Here is a 17,077-nt window from a genome sequence, read left to right as displayed (position 1 = left end):
ACGCAAACTCTATTCGAGATCAGTATCCCCTTGAATAGGTTTCACAGAACCAGAGCCCAAATTAACTTGTCCTCCTACAACTAAATGCTCCTCACCCAACACTTCCACCCTCTGCTCTTTCAAACTACAATGCTCTCGTTTATGCCCATACATCCCACACAAGTAACATATATCAGGCAATCCTTCATATTCAATATTGTACAAATTCTGATTAATTTGAACAAAGGCATCCAGTGGCTTGGTTAGATCAAGTTCCACACAGAGTCTAGCAAACTTACCACAATTTTGTGAAGTGGTAAGGGAATCAATCTTGATTAATTTCCCTAAGAGGTTGCCAATTCTCTTTAAGGACCATACATCAAAACACTCCAACTGAATCGCAGACACTCTTATCCAAACAGACATTCGAGTGACATGAGCGAGTGAGGCAAAACCTGCACCTCCATTTTTGCATAACAAGATACTGCCCTGCAATTATCCAAGGCCCACCTATGAGAACAAAGTTTAGGTCCTCCTCAAGCTCAAACTTGACCACAAAATAATCATTAATTAAGTCAATAAGCTTCCATTCCCCTTTCAAGATCCAATTTTGCTGAAATCTGGCACGAAGATAGTTATATGTGTGAGATCGCCCCAGCAATTTCACAATAAGAGCATTCTGCCATGGTTTACAGAATCAATCCATTGCTCTATCTGAAAATTGAATACTCGGGCCACGCTCACCACGAGAAATGACCACATCATCCGCATCATTCATGTCCTCATAATCAGCATCTAAGGAGTCAATATCGATGCCCACATTCTAATTCATGTTCACCTTATTCATCAATTTATCCCTAAAACTTGCCACCCCAAAATCTGAATGAGGTACCTGGTCAGAGCCTTCCCCTACATCAGTCGACATCATTGGGATCAGATCGGACTCACCCACTAGATATGTGTCATGCTCACTGTCATTAGAAGCTCGAACTCATTTCGTGAGTCGATAATTCTTAAGGAAAACACCAGGAGAGCCTTCCTCCATGACCAAAGGAAGTTACAGCGTTACCCACTCAAGCACCAAGAGAAGAACGACCAGAAATCGCCTCAATGACCGATTTCTAGTGAGAACCAATCGACAATCAGTATAACGGAGAGCAATTCGTCGCGCGTGGAGCGCATTCCAGGAAAGTTCTCTAGGGACTAAAAAAAAAGAGTAATGTTACACTTACCACATTTTTATCCAACATTTCTATACCACATGATGTGGCATGTCCATATTATATGTCACATCAATTAAATCAATGAAGTGTATTTTAATTAAGACAATTAGAAAAATAAATACTAGAATAAATCATAAAAGAAAAGAAAATATTAAATAATTTTAATTGATGTGGATGTCCACCTCAGCTCCCATATAAAATGGTATAAAAATGTGATATACAAATGTAGTAAGAGTAGCATTATTAATAATAATAAATCGATGTTTTCTTCTCTTCTCAAGCTTTTAAATGACAACAAAAACGTGATAAGCTACGTTTTTCTTTTTTCTTTTTTCTTTTTTCTTTAAAAAAAACCTATTACAAAATTTATATATTTATTTAGAGGATAAAAATTAGAAGTTTGTGGAGGGCAAGAAACAAACGACGGCTATGATGGACGCTATATAATAAGCACCCGACGCGTCACATTTACGACACTTCATAGCCCCAAACTCCGAGGAAACAGAAACCTTATAATTAGGGTTTGAGAGAGGCGAGCGCACAGAGACTACAGACGAAAATTTCAATGGCGTCGAAGGTTACTCTGAAGAGCAAGGGCAAAACGACGAATAAGGGCTCCAAAGGTTCTGATGAGCGCTCGGTGGCCCAGTCCGTGAAGGAGTGGAGCACGTGGGCCATGAAGAAGGCCAAGGTCGTCACCCACTATGGCTTTATTCCCCTGATCATCGTCATCGGCATGAACTCGGAGCCTAAGCCACAGCTTTCTCAGCTTCTCAGCCCCGTCTGATCTGATCGGTTTGGATTCTTCAAATTCCAATATGGGTTTTTGGTATTATCTCTAGTGGGTTATGGTTCGGTGCCTATTTGTCGAATCTACATCTTATGGTTCAGGTTACTGTTTAGGGTTTTGTTCTACATGTTACGGAGGTATTAGCTTTAGTAATTGGGTGTAAGGAATTTTATGTATGCTTTTGCTTAAACTGACGAATGGGCACTTTTCAATGAGGATTTTGCCTTTGTAGTTGAATTTATTGAATATATAAAAATTTCGGCTTTGTGCTTCCAAATAATCTTATTAGATTTCATGCATGGCTTTTTAATTCTGTGTTATTTGATATTCTTTTGTAGCAATTTGACTGCTTACTTGTAAGATTCTATGCTGTCTCCCGTTGTCTCCCTTACAATTTGTCTGCTTGCATTTGTTGGTTTGTTATTTGATTCTGGGGTACCAAATATTTTGTTTTCTGTAAGTAATTTGTCTTCAGGTTCATGAATGAACAATTTGAGTCCTAGAATACGAGTGTGATTCTTCATTCTATTTTCTAAGAATTCATATGCATATGAACTCTCAGAAAACAGTTATGTTGTCTATCAACTTAGACTTTTCCCTTTTATGATCAGAAAAGTAGTTGTTGCGGTTGCAGTTCTATATATATTTTGATGTTCTTGAAGCTCATTTTGGTGCTATAAGCCTTGTAGACTTCCAAGATAATTATTTCTGGCCTGTCTCATATTTGCTAGTAGAATTATATCTTGATAGCCAATATGAGGCATTGAGGATGTTATTATTACAGTACAAAAAATTTCTTAAGTGTCCTGTTTATTACAATTTTTGGACGAAACCATAAAATCCTCTGTTTGGCTTGATTCAGAGGGATCCTTCCTTAGTTCTGCCATTAGGCTAAACCAGAAGCTCTAACCTTATTTGGTTCCACAAATGAAATTTTTACAAGTGAAACCAAAGAGACTTTGGTCAGATTTTATTTTATGTTAAAAAAAATTTAGCTGTCCTTTTGATATCTGGCCTGTATTATAATATGATATGGAGATTAGTTCATTTCAAACAGGAAATGTGTCCGGTTTATTCTGCCTCTCAATAGATTGGAGTCTGCTCTGTTATGGTGCATTTTCTGTTTTCAGTTTTGGTTGGCTATCTTTATTTCTACTGTTTATTTTTTTACAATGCATGTGATCATAAAGCAATGCATGCTTGTAAACTTGAACTTTGCAGAAAGCAATTGCTCAAATGTTTTAATGACTGAGAAGTGTGATACAGTATATGTCTATGTTGCATCAGTTTGTTCAAATTTGATTGCTCACGTGTATGTTTGTAAACAATAACAGTGTCTGATCTATAGAAGGTGAAACCTTCGCTGCTAATAATTCTATTGCTGCTTGTAAATCCATTCAGATGAATGATATCATCTCCTGTCTGCATCTGATCACTATATATTCACCCCTATGTTGATTGAAGTTTCTGAGCTTCATCGTATAACCATACCTTAATTGCTCATTTCATACAAGTTTTTGGAAATTTGTATGAGTGTACTGCTTGTTCCTCATTCCTGTATATAAACAAACACTTCACATATTTGAACATGAACTCCAGTTTTATTAGCCCCATTTTCTTAGCGTATGTGACTTCGTGATGCAAGATAAAGGATTTAATGATCCCCAGGGAAGATTCTAGTCAGAGTCTGTTTTAGTTTGGTTTCTCTTCAGAATGCATTCTTTAACTACTCTTTGCGAAGGACTCCGTCTAGTATTTATTTACATCACTAAGCAATTGGAATGGAATTCCATTGTAATAGTTGACAGTTGTGCTGTGTTTATAAGGTGTGATTTTTTCTAGCCTACGAGACTTGTGTTGTAGTAATTTTTGGTCAATAGATGGCAGCAGCACCTTCTTGAATGTCTAGATATTCAAGAAATTTTGACTTCTCATTTTCCTATTTAAAGCATTTGTTTAGTTTGATACAATGCGCTCATGTTCCATCTACGTTCATGGTTTCACCTCACTGATGGATTGATGCTTTGGCTGCTGAATTTGGTTTTGCGTACTTCTTCGAATTGCTTTTTTTCTCCCTATATCCTATGCAAGTTGATGAATTCACATGTTAACATTGGAGTATTTAGTGTTTGGCCTTAGTAATATGGGTCAAAGTTCGTCGGTATACAAAAATTACTCCGAAGTAGGTCTCTCACGACAAAATTATGAGACATGTTTAGGTTAGGTCCATTTAGGTAGTACTAACCCAAGACTTTATCTATGATTATTAAATAGGGAGTTTCACTAAAACACCCAAAATGGAGGTTGAAATTATAAAAAAACCCAACACCCAAAACACTTTATAAACACACCCAAAACCCATCATTACACACACTCAAAACCCATTTATAAACACACCCAAAAAGTTGACTTTGGGGTTGATTTTGGGTGTGTTTCTATGTTTAAATAGTGCTTGGGTTTTTTTATAAATACATGTCTTGGATTGGGTTTATTTATAAATTTGTATATTAAATATTAATCTGTATGTGAAATTCTATAGTGAGGGTGTCATATAATCCAAGCCCAATCAAAAGGTGAGGCCCATCTTCCATATAGCACGTGTGGGAAGACTCTCACTTAGAGCACTTCCACTTATCCCCTTTTGACATGGTAGCAAAAGGGGGCCTAGGCTCCAAAAACAACCTACACTAAGGAAAAATTGTCATGGCAAGAAGTGGGTCCATGAAACTGGGCAAGACTTGCTTAGGCTGTTGCCTCAGCAATCTAATGTCATGCTGACATTAGCGATCAATTTAAATACCCAAAAAAATTGAAAAAAAAGAGGAAAAATAACAATAATTTTTTTTCTTTCTATAAATATCTAGCTATGTTCTTAACTTCACACTCTTAAAATCCATACAAATTCCTCTTCTCATATCTCATATGAGTAGTAGCTGTTATTGGGTTGCCATAGCAATGGGTGAGAATGCATCAAAAAAATTGTTATCCATGTCAAATGCAAAATGTTATGGCTTATGTGGTAATTTGACACTTTGGAAAAAATTTATTTTCACCCGAAATGTCAAATATCATATTATTTTATTATATTTTTAAAAATAAATGGGCCCATATGATGCATGAGGTTTTTAAAAAAAGTAAATAATAGCATAAAGTTAATATGTCAATTATTATTTTGATATGTTATTTTGAAGGGAAATGCTAACAACCTTCTCTCTAACCTTCTCCATTTTTTGCTTGACATGTGTCATTCTCCTTACACTTAAAACAATGTCATTAATATATTATACAAACTAACTTTTTCTTTCCAAGTTTACCCTTATTAAATTGTATTCAATTTATCCAAAAAAAATTCATAACTGTCTTACCATCTTATTAAATTCTTTTTAACGTCAATTATTTTTTTTTAAAGAAAATGTTTGCGTTTTTAAAAAAGAGGAAATGTCCTCTCTTTGTTTTAATTTTTTTTTAAAAAGTCTAAACTTGACGTTAAAAAAACTAAACGTTTTCTCCAACCTTCTCTATTTCCCTCATGACATGTGTCATTTATGCCCTTAATAAAAACCAAACGTTTGTACGTGCTTTGACTCTCTCTCTCTCTCTCTCTCCCCTCCCCGATTTAAGAACACCATCAAATTTACTATTACATGAAAGAAAAGAAAAATATCAGCTACATGCATAATATAAAATATTGATAATATTGATAATATCGATGAAATATTGAGGATATTATCGTTTTTTTGGATTACGGATATTTCGGAACGTTTCCATACACATATTATATAAATATCGATGTCGATAATTTCTTCCTCAATATTTTGTCAAAATATCGCAATAATATCGAAAATATCAATGTAATGAAAAAAAGGGGAAAAAAACACAAAGCACACACTTAAAGGGGATTCAAACCCTTGCTATTTCACTCATCCAATGCCTTAACAACGATATTGTTTATGTTTTTGTGATAACATGCTAATATGTATATTTATATTGTTTTGTTTTGAATTGTTTTTGCAAGAATCAGATTTTCATATGAGAATGCGAGTTTTTGACCTTTCCTTTTGGGAAGAAATCGAGCGGCTCATGGAAAGAATCTGAGATCTAATCTTCAAATGATTTTGCTTATGGATAATGTCAACCAATCTCGGATCCATATAGGTGGCATGTTAACAATTACATGCAAAACTATTTTAGGGATTTATCATTTGATGATTACTCTTCACAATAAACTTTCTCTACACATAGAGATGATGAAGATAATAAAAATTTTGAACCTCATATGGACTCTATGTGGTACTAAATCACTCATATATCTTACTATGCTATGTATAAAGTGTAAAATATTGTAGTAAATCATTATATATAAATAATTATGATGTGTTTAATCTTCTTTCATTAATTACTACATATTTTCTACACTCACAGTGTTTGTCAGCTCGTTATATAATCAACTTAAATCAGTTAAACCCATCATGCAATGCATTTCCTTCCAATTTTTTGTGATAAACTAATAGATAATTGACTGAATAAATATCCTCCAAAGTTTCAATAAAAAATTTCAAGTTTTTCTTATAATTTCCGTGATTTTTATTCAATTTTTATCGATATCGATAATATCCCGATATTTCCATCAAAATATCTGTATTTTTAAACTATCGATATTTTCGATACCATCGATATTTTAGACATTGGCTGCAGGGAATACTCATCTCTGTAATTTCCAAGGATTGAAATATCGGCCGATACACCGATATATCTGCCGATATATCGGTATTTTCAACTGTCGACACCGATATTGGGGGGAAAGCCATATCTTCCCCTATATCGACGATATATCCTCGATAAGTGCGATATTCCTGATATTTTGCCGATATCCCCGATATTTCTCGATACCCATAACTGAACCCAAAAAAAATTCAGAAGTTTTGAAGGCAATTAAAGCAAATTGAAACCCAAAAATAACTAATCCTTGCTCAAAACCCTATAATTTATTAATATGAAGAATCTATGCACAGTTCACTACCCACATATCTCCAATACATCTGAAGAGGACATTGCGTTCAGGTTTGGATCTATGAGCATAGGAACTAGACCTAGTACTAACTCAAATGAATCTTATGATGTCTATGTCTATGTTTATGTCATGTCTAATTATAGTGGAACTAGTTATGAAGCTCAAGATGATAAAAAAAATTATGGACCTACTAGTTGGTTAATCCTAACTATCCCATATATGGGAGGACATTAGGGAGCTCAAGAGAGACCTATGTGTACTATGTTCAAACATGACTTACAAACTGATCGGGTTACATGACTTGGTATGACTATTGTATGAATCTAGATGGTTGTTCCTCATTGTTTGAACCTCATTGAAGCTCTTCATTTATGTAGATGGACACTTATCTAAATTGTAATACAATGTTTAAACAAACTATGGATTTATACATGGTTTATTCATTCTAATAACATTTTATTTTCAAACTTTTCATTAATGCGCATTACATACCACTTATATTTCATCATATGCATATCTTATTATTAGTAAATTTTGAGTTTTATGTGTTCAATACATTCATTGATAATGTACATAACATCTATGAAAGTTTTACACAAAAATTATGTGTTTCAATACCTATATCTGTCATTTTTGTTAATTTTTTCCCAAAACCTAAAACGATAACGATATATCCCCCGAAATATCCGTAAATTAGAGGCCCGATATTATCTGCACGGCCGATATTTTAATCCTTGGTAATTTCATAAGATCAATTTCTTTTCCCTTGTTTTTTTTGGGCCTAGTCTGCAATATATGTGTTTGGTCGATAGCCACGGAACCCAACACCAACTATTACTGCCGCGGGTAGGGTACTAAGGTGACTTCAGCAGAGGACCACCATACATCCCCGATGAGCACGTTTGAAAACATTTATTTTATTTAGTTAAAACTTTCAATTTTGGGTAATTAAAAGATTATGCGGGAAATAACTATGATATATACCGCATCAGTTGATAACTAAAAGTTAGTAGAAGAGTTAGCACCCGTAGCATTACTGTCTAAAATTAGTCCTTTTCATCCCATTAGTTGTGCAACTTGCTCTAATATCCGCTGTTTACATCCAATCCAAGTCCAAATTCTTTCTTACTCATTTGCTAATTGGATTTATTAAACTTTTTCCTTTGATACTAAATGCATTTATTAAACTAAAAATTGTAGTAATTGAAGTCACCCAAACCCCAAAATAAATAAATTAATTAAAATTAAAAGGTGAAAAACTTGCAGAGGCAGATTTTTCCTTCCTTGCACAAACGGGAAGCCAATAATCTCCTTCTGGACTCTCCCTCTCTCTCCATTTCTCTCTGACCAAGGATAAAAACCTCAAGTGGGTGCAGTCCCCGAACTGACCTCCGACCTGACCTCCGACCGTAGGATCTACGCATTTCCTCGGAACCAACGGCTCTGTTCGATTCCTATCCCTGCAGCATCATCGTCGTCACAGATCTCTGATCCTCATCTCCGTAAGAATCAGAACATCCTCTGTAAAATCGTCGCATGTTTTGTTGAAACTTGAAACTGGATCTGGGTATGTAGAATTTTTTTTTTTTTTTTTTTCCTTTCCAGGAGGTGTTTGAGATCTGCTGTTTCCATGGGTTCTCGAAATCCCACCAAAATAACATTCAAGCTGAGGAGGGAAGAAAAAAACAGCTTTACCCAAGAAGACATACATGTCCCTTCAGCTTCAGCTTCATCTTCATCTTCCTCATCATCTTCATCGTCATCTGATTCAGACAATGAAATAATTCAAGCCCATTTTAATTCTCATCAGCTGGTGCTCTATGACCCTGCAACAGCCAATGCTAATGCTGTAGCTACAGTGCATGAGAAAGTGAACAGGCCCAATCCTTTTCCATTTCATCGTCCACCTAGGGTTTTGCCATCTGTTGGGGCCTTCACTGTGCAGTGTGCCAGCTGCTTCAAATGGAGGCTCATCCCAACAAAGGAAAAGTACGAAGAGATTCGTGAACACATTCTGGAGCAGCCCTTTTACTGCGAAACGGCACGGGAATGGCGGGATTTTGTTTCTTGTGATGACCCAGAAGACATTACTCAAGATGGAAGCAGGCTCTGGGCAATTGATAAGCCCAACATTGCTCAGCCCCCACCCGGCTGGCAACGCTTGCTGAGGATTAGAGGTGAAGGAGGCACCAGATTTGCAGACGTGTATGTCCTCTTATCATATTCATAAGCATTACCAACTTGCAACTTTTTGTGACATGCCCAGTTATCTATTTTGTTTATTCAGGTACTATGAATCACCATCAGGCAAGAAACTTCGATCATCGGTGGAGATCCAAAAGTAAGTTTGTGTCTTTCTGTTTAGCTTAGCTTGGATTTCTTCACAATCATAGCTAGCTCTTTGATTAATAGTTATGCTGGTTTTGATTTTTCAGGTATTTGCTTCAACATCCTGAGTATCTGGATGCGGGGGTTACTATGTCACAATTTTCGTTTCAAACTCCAAAGCCTTTGCAGGAAGATTATGTGAGGAAGCGTCCTGATAATTATGTGAAGAAGCGTCCTGCTCACTTGACAGCTTCTTCTACTGCCAAGAGACTTCTTGAACCTGGTGCAGAAGGTATGAATTCTTATACAATGTATAGTTTTGTACTTCTAGGTCTGTTTTCCAGTAGATTATTTCCCCGAGTCGATATGGAATGACATTGTTTCCTGATGATGCTTATACCCCATTAGTTGCTTTTGTCCTAGTCGGTAAAAATGCTTCCACCGTTGCCTGCTTGCCGAAGTCTAAAGTACACCTAAAAGAAAATTAGGGAATTGCAAATTTTTCTTACCTGTTTGAAACGGGCATAGAAAGGTTGGTGAGTTGATGTGTTTGGAAATTTACACTCGTTAGCCGATGCTGCAAAGTGTTTGTGCTTTCCATATACCGATGCATTCTTCCTGCTACATATACTGTGATTCATTTATGTATTGACCTCGACTTGTGCAATACATTATGCAGTTCAACTAGAAAACCCTTGAGTGGGATGCCCTGTACATTGTGTTCCTGCACATCTGTTTGTTTCTACAGCATTTTCCTTTAAGACATTTAGTATAATGTGATATACAAAATTTAGGCAGGGAGATGCATAATTTGCCATCTGGAATTTTTATCATTTCTCTCCTTCTTGGGGACATAGAGACTTTTGAGATTAGACGTCCTGTTACTTCAGAGATGGTATCTTTCTCTGCTTGCAGAAAAATAAAACGCAAAACTAATAGTTGTCTTTCTGCTGCAGTAAGTCCCATAGCATGGGTTGGTCCAGATGACTCCCCAGACTTGCAACTTGGTAGGCCAGCGTGCTCTCCATACTCACAGGCACCTCTGTTTGATCCTTTTGTTCGACCAACAAAGAAACGAGCAACAAGAATTCCATCAAAGATTTACAGGGCTAATGCATATAGTAGCACAGAGTCAAGGTAGAAGGGCCTGATCAATCTTGAAATCGTATTTATCTGCGGAGCGCTGTCCATCGTTTTTATTTGCTGACTGAATGTCTCTTTGTGTTCTCTCGTTTTGCCTTATAATACAAAGTTATATACAGTATATCCAGAGAAGAAAAGGAAAGGTTTGAACGCATGAGAATCATTTTGGGGTCTGGGGGTTTTGTAGGCTTCATGCCTGTGATATGTAAAAAAGAACTCTCATAGAAAGAAAGTCCATTTTTGATTAGCCATGTCAGAGGTAAGGCAAACCAATTTCACATGTATATGCAATTGAGTCGGATGATTGTGCAGCTTTACATCTTTACATTTGAATGTCTTGTGCCAGAGCATGAATTGTGAAATTTAACTCTTTTGGGTAGATTCTCCAAATATGGCTTCCACACTCTATGCACTCAAATATGGTGAAGAGAGCAATGGCTATTTTGGGGGTGCAATGCAAATAATGCCTCTTTTAAGATTTCTTTTTCTAGTATTGAACTGACAAGTGGCATTATGACCACACACAAAAAATAAGAACTGACAAGTGGCTTAGGAATTATTCAATCAGTGCTTTTTTGGTGGATGTTTTTTGCTGTTCAAGATTCTGTCCTATCAATAGTAAGTGGCCCAGGCTAATTGCAAACTTTGATCTGGCCAACCCGGTTAGAACATGATTGTCATTTTGCAAATATATTTTGATTTTGGGAAATATTTATATTAAATTGTAGTATAATTATCATGAAACAATATATTCTTACTTAACTGAACTTGGCTGGTGCAATAAACAAGACCTAAATTGGGCCATTGGACATCCGGTATCATATGGTGGCAGAAAAACCCAGGATCTGACTAATGCCATGGAAAACTTACCACTAACTTGATCATGCAATAAAATCTGAATGCCAAGGTAAGATTCTAGCATTTCTTGTTTCTTTTTCTTTTTTTTAATAAATTTGGTTGTGGTTCAATAAACTTGTACATCAACATTCCATTTCATGTGTGATTGCTGCTCTTTTTGAAGCAGAACAAAATTTTAGAAAATAAATTAGCTGTACCTTCTCCCTGCCAAGCAAGCACTACATATTGCAGACAACTATGGAAGAGAGGTGGGGATCAGAAGCTCCACTGATGACAGCACCCTTCCTTCTAACATCTAGCAGATAATCCAATGCCTTTTTTGTGATAGTCTCGCCGGGGACCATTACCGGAATCCCAGGCGGGTATGGACATATAAGCTCCCCACAAACTTCCCCAAGGCTTTTTTCAATACTCACTCTCCTTTTACCACTAAAAAAGGCATCTCTAGGAATCAAGCTTGTTTCTATATCGGCAAAGAGGGCAGAATTACCACCTTCGACCTTCCTTTTAGCAGCCAGAGTGGATGCAGAAGCGGCCACTAGATGCTTTATTCCCGACACTAACCTCTGGACATGCTCTCTACATGTTCCAAGGTTCATTGCAAATGTAATGGACTGGGTTTCAACAAGTTCACAAATGATTTCATGATCCTCATATAAAATTTCATCAGCTTCATAACCCGATAAGCCAAGCCGTTGAAATCCTATGGTAAGCCGCAGGGGATCAATCGCAGGGAAATTAGGGAAACTTTGAGCGTCAAGCACTGAAATACCTGAAATCTTTCTTATCATACTCTTAGTTTCAATGGCCAATTGCAATGCCTTTCCAAAAATAGTTTCTGGGTTTTCACTAATTTGAGCTCTAGCCGCATCTAATGATGCCAAAAGCAGATAACTAGGGCTAGTACTTTGAAGTGTTTGAAGACATCTTGAAATTTTCTCTCTATCTACAAGACTCCCTGACATGTGCAACATTGATGATTGTGTGAGAGAGCAAAGAACCTTATGAGTGGATTGTACAGCTAAATCAGCACCTTGATGCATTGCTGAATTTGGCATCTGGGGATGAAATCCTAGATGTGCCCCATGAGCCTCATCAACAATCACAGGGATTCCACGAGAATGGCACAATTGGGTTATCTCGCTCAAGTTGCTGCATATACCATGATAAGTGGGGGAAGTGACCAAAACTGCAGCTGGCTTCTGCCCTTCTTTCTCCACTTCCTTGATTGCTGTCTCTACCTGTTATAACACCCATTTCGGGTCATATACAGAAATTTCAGCAAAAAATGATGGTAATAATGTAACACAAAAGGGAGTAAGAGTTCATCATAATAATTCTGTTAGCATCTTTTAATGTTAAAAGAAACTTTTTGTATTATCCTGATTGTTTTAACCATTACATTCATATTAAGCAATAACATACCAAATATTTACAAGTGAAAAAATGTAGTTGTGTAGTCTCATTTTGAAGTAATAACCATAACCAGCATTTCTTGTAGACTTGCCTGTGATGGAGTGACGCCACCAGCAATGTCCCAGTCAAAATTATAATCAGGGATGATGTACTTGGGTACTGCACCGGAAAATACCATAGCAGATATGGCTGATATATGTGAATTGCGAGGGAGAATTAAAATTTCTCCAGGGGAACATGTAGCCATAATCGCTGCCTGTATTCCACACGTGGTACCACCTACAAGAAACCACGTCTCCAATGACCCAAAGAGACTGGCTGCCTGTTGTTGAGCATCTAAAATGGGCCCTCTTGGAGAAAAGAGGTTGTCAAGCTCCGGAAGCTCAGGTAAATCATGAAGAAATGGTTTTAAACCAATAAGCTGAGTCAAAGAAGATGGTGCAGCTCGACCTCTGTTGTGCCCAGGGAAGTGAAAGGTAGCAGCATTTTGTTCAGCTGAAGCCTTCAATGCAGTAACAAGTGGAGGGGAGCTCTCCCGCTGAGATATCCGAACGTTAGAAATGACAATCTGATCCTTTGTGGCAGACCTGGTTTTCCCTATCCCACTTGTTTTATCTTGCTTCTTGCTTGGCTCTAAATTCCTACTTTCCTGCAAGAAAATTAGAAGAGTAAATGGATGCAAATGTGGACATCTCAACAGCAAAAAAAAAGGGAGCAAAGAAACTTCTGAAAAATAAATTAGCACATGCACTCGTTGATTTAAATATAATAGATTCCAATGCCTCTTTTTACACTGGTAAGTTCAGACGCCACTACAGCAATTTATGAGACTCCAAGGTCAGAGAAAGTCGAACTTAAGACCTATGCTTACTGAATCCAGTGTCATCTGAGCAACCTCTAGGGCTTTCAAGTATTGAAATAACAGTGATGACATGCCTAATTATTTCCTCTTGCATTACTACCCATAAGAATCTCCTCCGCCATCTGTGGCCTTTATTGACATCCTCATTTTAATTTCCATCCGTTATGAACTAGATTAGACTTGTTTCATAAGTTCATTGAAAAAAAATGTTGACATTAAACAAATCATACTTGGGAATCAGTTTCTAGCTCCGAAAGCCTATAGCCAAAAATGTGCAGCTAACAAAAACACAAGAACCATACAAGAATCTTTCTACAGGCTTTCTTTTTTCTTTTCCTTTTTAAATAAGCAGCTCTTAATCGAAAAACCACTGAACCATAACTCTTATCATAGCTAATCAAATCATTTCATTGGCAATGATTCTTAACAAACTTGACAATGATTTCACCCTCTTCAAAGAGATCATTTCATACAAGTGACAGTCCACACCTGAATTTTTAACCACCATGAAAGTTGGGAAGTTCCAATATGTTTGGACCAATATTGACAATTCTAAGTGATCCTTAAAGATATAATGACAATTCTCATTCTATGAAACAAATTCATCAAACCTTAAAGGGCTTGAAATTAAGAACAACTAGTTACTCATCCCCTGTATAACGGCAAAACCAACCAAATGAAGAAACAAAATGGAAGCTTTATCGACATACAAGGAGGCAAAAAACACAGGACACCAATGTCACCAAAGGGTACTCCGGAGTTCAATATTTCGAACTGGGTTCTTTCTATTTCAGAAAATCAGAAAACCCTCGGAGTAAATTACTAAATCAGTATCCTGAATACAGAAAGGAGTTAAGGGTTTTGCTACGTTCAAATACATAAGAACTAGTGAAACTCAAATTGTTAATTTCTTAATTTCTCTACTTTGTTTCTAGGCAGTATCGAAAAATGAAAGAGAGAGACAGTTGCATTGGGTGCTGAAACATATATATACCTGGGAGAGACAAGCGCTTGGTCTTGCAAAAGTCCTCAAATTCCAGTTATTTCCAAGACCAAAATGAAAACTCTGCAAAAACAACAGACTCAATAGGCAACAATGAACACACAGGACCCAGAGGAAGGGAGAGAGAGAGAGAGAGAGAGAGAGAGAGAGAGAGAGTGAGAGTTAGGTGAAACGTACAAGGTTCAAGGAGGATGGGGAGGCTGAGAACATGGAAACGCTAACCATGTTATGCAGAATTCAGTGGGGTCCGAGAGTGTGGATGCAATTGTATCATCGCCATTTTTTTTCTTTTCCCTGGAGAACATAATCGTACATTCATCGCGGTCTGGGTTAATTAGGTTTGCGCCTTAAACTGTACAGTGAACTCACGTCTGTTTCGAATTAGTTAGGTTTAAGCCTCTAATTAGCAGAATAATCGAACAAATATAAAAGAGAATCTTATGCTGTAAAACAATAAAATCTTGTTTCAATTGTTGAATGGTCTATGGATCTTAGATTTTGGTATTAAATGGTCAATATGAATGTGTGGCATGAAACCAGAGGTGGGGTGGGGCATCAATTTGGCTGAACCAACTAAAACGGTCAATTCCAATTATAATGGCCGCTTTGGTTTGGGTTTGATTAAGAATAAAGTTCATGAATTAATCATGTTTTACTCTTCACTTACTAGGGGAAAAAATATTTTAAAAAATGCTTAATTGCTATAATGTCTCTTGAAATTATAGTGAAATCTTATATTCCCCTAAAACGACTCAAAGTGACCCACTTTGTTCTCTTAACCGATGTTTTGCATTTCACTTTATCCCTATTATTAAGTCCGGTAAAATATCAAAGTGAGATGTGAAACATATTCTGTAGAACTTTTTGCATGTGTATTCCCATATTCTCCCCAAAACTCCTAATGAATTGAAGAGATGATAATAATGATAATTAATAATAACATATAGCCCCAATTAACTTGGTTGTAGTGGTGTAATTCAAAGCCAAGCAGTCGTCCAAATGTTAATCTTTTTGGCTGCAAGTCGTCCAAGATTATTATACTACATTAATAATATCTAATAGCATCACAACCCGAAATGTTAATTATTTTCCTCTATTTAATCACGCACCAAATTTAATGACTAATTCTCTATTCAACCTTATAGTTATTTTGTTGGTTTTACAAAATAGATTATTGGTGAATTAAAATGGTTTTCGGTGTTGATATCTACCCTAAAATTATGAATGAGACAACTAATGGTTGAATAAGAAAATTACAAATTTATAAATAAACCCAATCTTAGACATGTATTTATAAAAAAACCCAAGTACTATTTAAACATAGAAACAAAAAATCAACTCCAAAGTCAACTTTTTGGGTGTGTTTATAAATGGTGTTTGAGTGTGTGTAATGATGGATTTTGGGTGTGTTTATAAAGTGTTTTGGGTGTTGGGTTTTTTTATAATTTCAACATCATTTTGGGTGTTTTAGTAAACAAGAAAATTAGTAATAAAGTATGTACCCAAAATAATTCTACTCAAGCATCTTTGCAAACCCGCCATAACCAGTCTCCTCCCTCATAATCTATGCATCCTCTTTACCATCAACTCTTAAACGCTTGCAAAACCCAATTCTTCCCCTCCTATTCTCTATTAGGAAATTTCAGAGAAGAAAACCAATCGATTATACCTTTTGTTCAAGCCTTGTGGATGGAGGTGAGCAAAGCTCTGTGTATTGAAAACTTATATAATATACACTAAATCAAAGTATTATTTGTTCAGTTTTCTTCGTTAAGTTTTATCTTCATGATATGTAGAAGTTGAATTTTTTTGTTTAGTGTACAAGTTCTTGGCTTTTTCAAACATAGAGAATCAATCCATGTCTCGATTACAACAATAACAAAAAAAAAGTGATATGTTTGATTTCATACTCATAGTAATCAACCTTTTAAACAATCCTAGCCATAGGAATCAATCCCTATCTCTAATGAAGCCGATGCAATTTGAATAAAGCCGAGGGTTTGAGAAAAATGGAGCTGAAATTTCCTAACAGAGATTAGGAGGAAAGAGAACTAGGTTATGCAAGCGTTTGAGAGTTGATGTTGGAAAAGATGCAGAGATTATGAGGGAGGAAAGTGGGTATGGCTGGGTTTTGCAAGGAACAAATTGATGCTGCAATTGGAGAAGAGGAGAAGACGCTCACGCAAAGAAGAGGAAGATGCTCACTGGCTCGCTCGGATATTTGGGCTTTTTTTTATTTTTTTTATTTTTAAAATTGTCAAATAAAAAAGTTAACAAAGTTAACTTCCTGTTATATTAGTTGACACGTGTTAGCAAATTAGAGACGAGACATGGAAGGGACACCAATTTGGGGAACAGCAGATCCGCTCCCTTTTCAAGAGTGGTAACCTCTGTGATGCTAAGTTGTCAAAACTCACTCATAATTCCAACGCTGACCCACTGGTACTAAAACTGATGTAACTTC

At 36.4% G+C, this 17,077-nt stretch overlaps 3 protein-coding genes across 4 annotated transcripts; 2 read left to right on the top strand and 1 right to left on the bottom strand.

Annotated features, from left to right (window-relative positions):
* The first annotated feature begins 1,650 nt into the window (after positions 1 to 1,650).
* LOC103323725 (mitochondrial import receptor subunit TOM7-1-like) lies at positions 1,651 to 2,272 on the top strand. The gene has a single exon (XM_008225736.2). It carries the CDS (start codon positions 1,768 to 1,770, stop codon positions 1,987 to 1,989), a length of 222 nt encoding a protein of 73 aa, XP_008223958.1. The 5' UTR covers positions 1,651 to 1,767; the 3' UTR covers positions 1,990 to 2,272.
* Positions 2,273 to 8,285: 6,013 nt separating this feature from the next.
* Positions 8,286 to 10,799, top strand: MBD02 (methyl-CPG-binding domain protein 02). 2 transcript variants are annotated; one of them, XM_008225734.3, is made up of 5 exons: positions 8,286 to 8,505; positions 8,609 to 9,208; positions 9,291 to 9,344; positions 9,439 to 9,623; positions 10,288 to 10,799. In XM_008225734.3, the coding sequence occupies exons 2-5, from the start codon at positions 8,634 to 8,636 to the stop codon at positions 10,470 to 10,472; spliced, it is 999 nt and encodes a 332-aa protein (XP_008223956.2). In that variant the 5' UTR covers positions 8,286 to 8,505; positions 8,609 to 8,633; the 3' UTR covers positions 10,473 to 10,799. The 2 variants fall into 2 exon arrangements, with proteins under 2 accessions (XP_008223956.2, XP_016646853.2); XM_016791367.2 differs by having other exon boundaries at positions 8,288 to 9,208.
* A 571-nt stretch (positions 10,800 to 11,370) lies between these two features.
* Positions 11,371 to 14,977, bottom strand: LOC103323723 (uncharacterized). The gene is made up of 4 exons (XM_089046610.1): positions 14,791 to 14,977; positions 14,605 to 14,676; positions 12,836 to 13,397; positions 11,371 to 12,569 (listed from the first exon to the last, which is right to left on the bottom strand). Exons 1-4 carry the CDS (start codon positions 14,836 to 14,838, stop codon positions 11,551 to 11,553), a joined length of 1,701 nt encoding a protein of 566 aa, XP_088902736.1. The 5' UTR covers positions 14,839 to 14,977; the 3' UTR covers positions 11,371 to 11,550.
* Positions 14,978 to 17,077: the final 2,100 nt, after the last annotated feature.

Source organism: Prunus mume, linkage group LG2 (assembly GCF_029339155.1).
Source record: "Prunus mume cultivar Tortuosa linkage group LG2, ASM2933915v1, whole genome shotgun sequence".
In the NCBI taxonomy this organism is placed as follows: domain Eukaryota; kingdom Viridiplantae; phylum Streptophyta; class Magnoliopsida; order Rosales; family Rosaceae; genus Prunus; species Prunus mume.
Note: the sequence above shows the minus strand (reverse complement) of the source record. Positions and strands in the feature narration are given on the sequence as shown.

Bases quoted from the DNA above. Each gene is read 5' to 3' on its own strand.
- LOC103323725 (XM_008225736.2), top strand. From the start codon at position 1,768: ATGGCGTCGAAGGTTACTCTGAAGAGCAAGGGCAAAACGACGAATAAG.
- MBD02 (XM_008225734.3), top strand. From the start codon at position 8,634: ATGGGTTCTCGAAATCCCACCAAAATAACATTCAAGCTGAGGAGGGAA. The intron at 9,209-9,290 runs GTATGTCCTCTT...TTGTTTATTCAG, and splicing joins GGCACCAGATTTGCAGACGT to GTACTATGAATCACCATCAG. The intron at 9,345-9,438 runs GTAAGTTTGTGT...TTGATTTTTCAG, and splicing joins TCATCGGTGGAGATCCAAAA to GTATTTGCTTCAACATCCTG.
- LOC103323723 (XM_089046610.1), bottom strand. From the start codon at position 14,838: ATGGTTAGCGTTTCCATGTTCTCAGCCTCCCCATCCTCCTTGAACCTT. The intron at 14,677-14,790 runs GTACGTTTCACC...TTGTTTTTGCAG, and splicing joins CCCCATCCTCCTTGAACCTT to AGTTTTCATTTTGGTCTTGG. The intron at 12,570-12,835 runs GTCTACAAGAAA...TATAACAGGTAG, and splicing joins CGTCACTCCATCACAGGCAA to AGACAGCAATCAAGGAAGTG.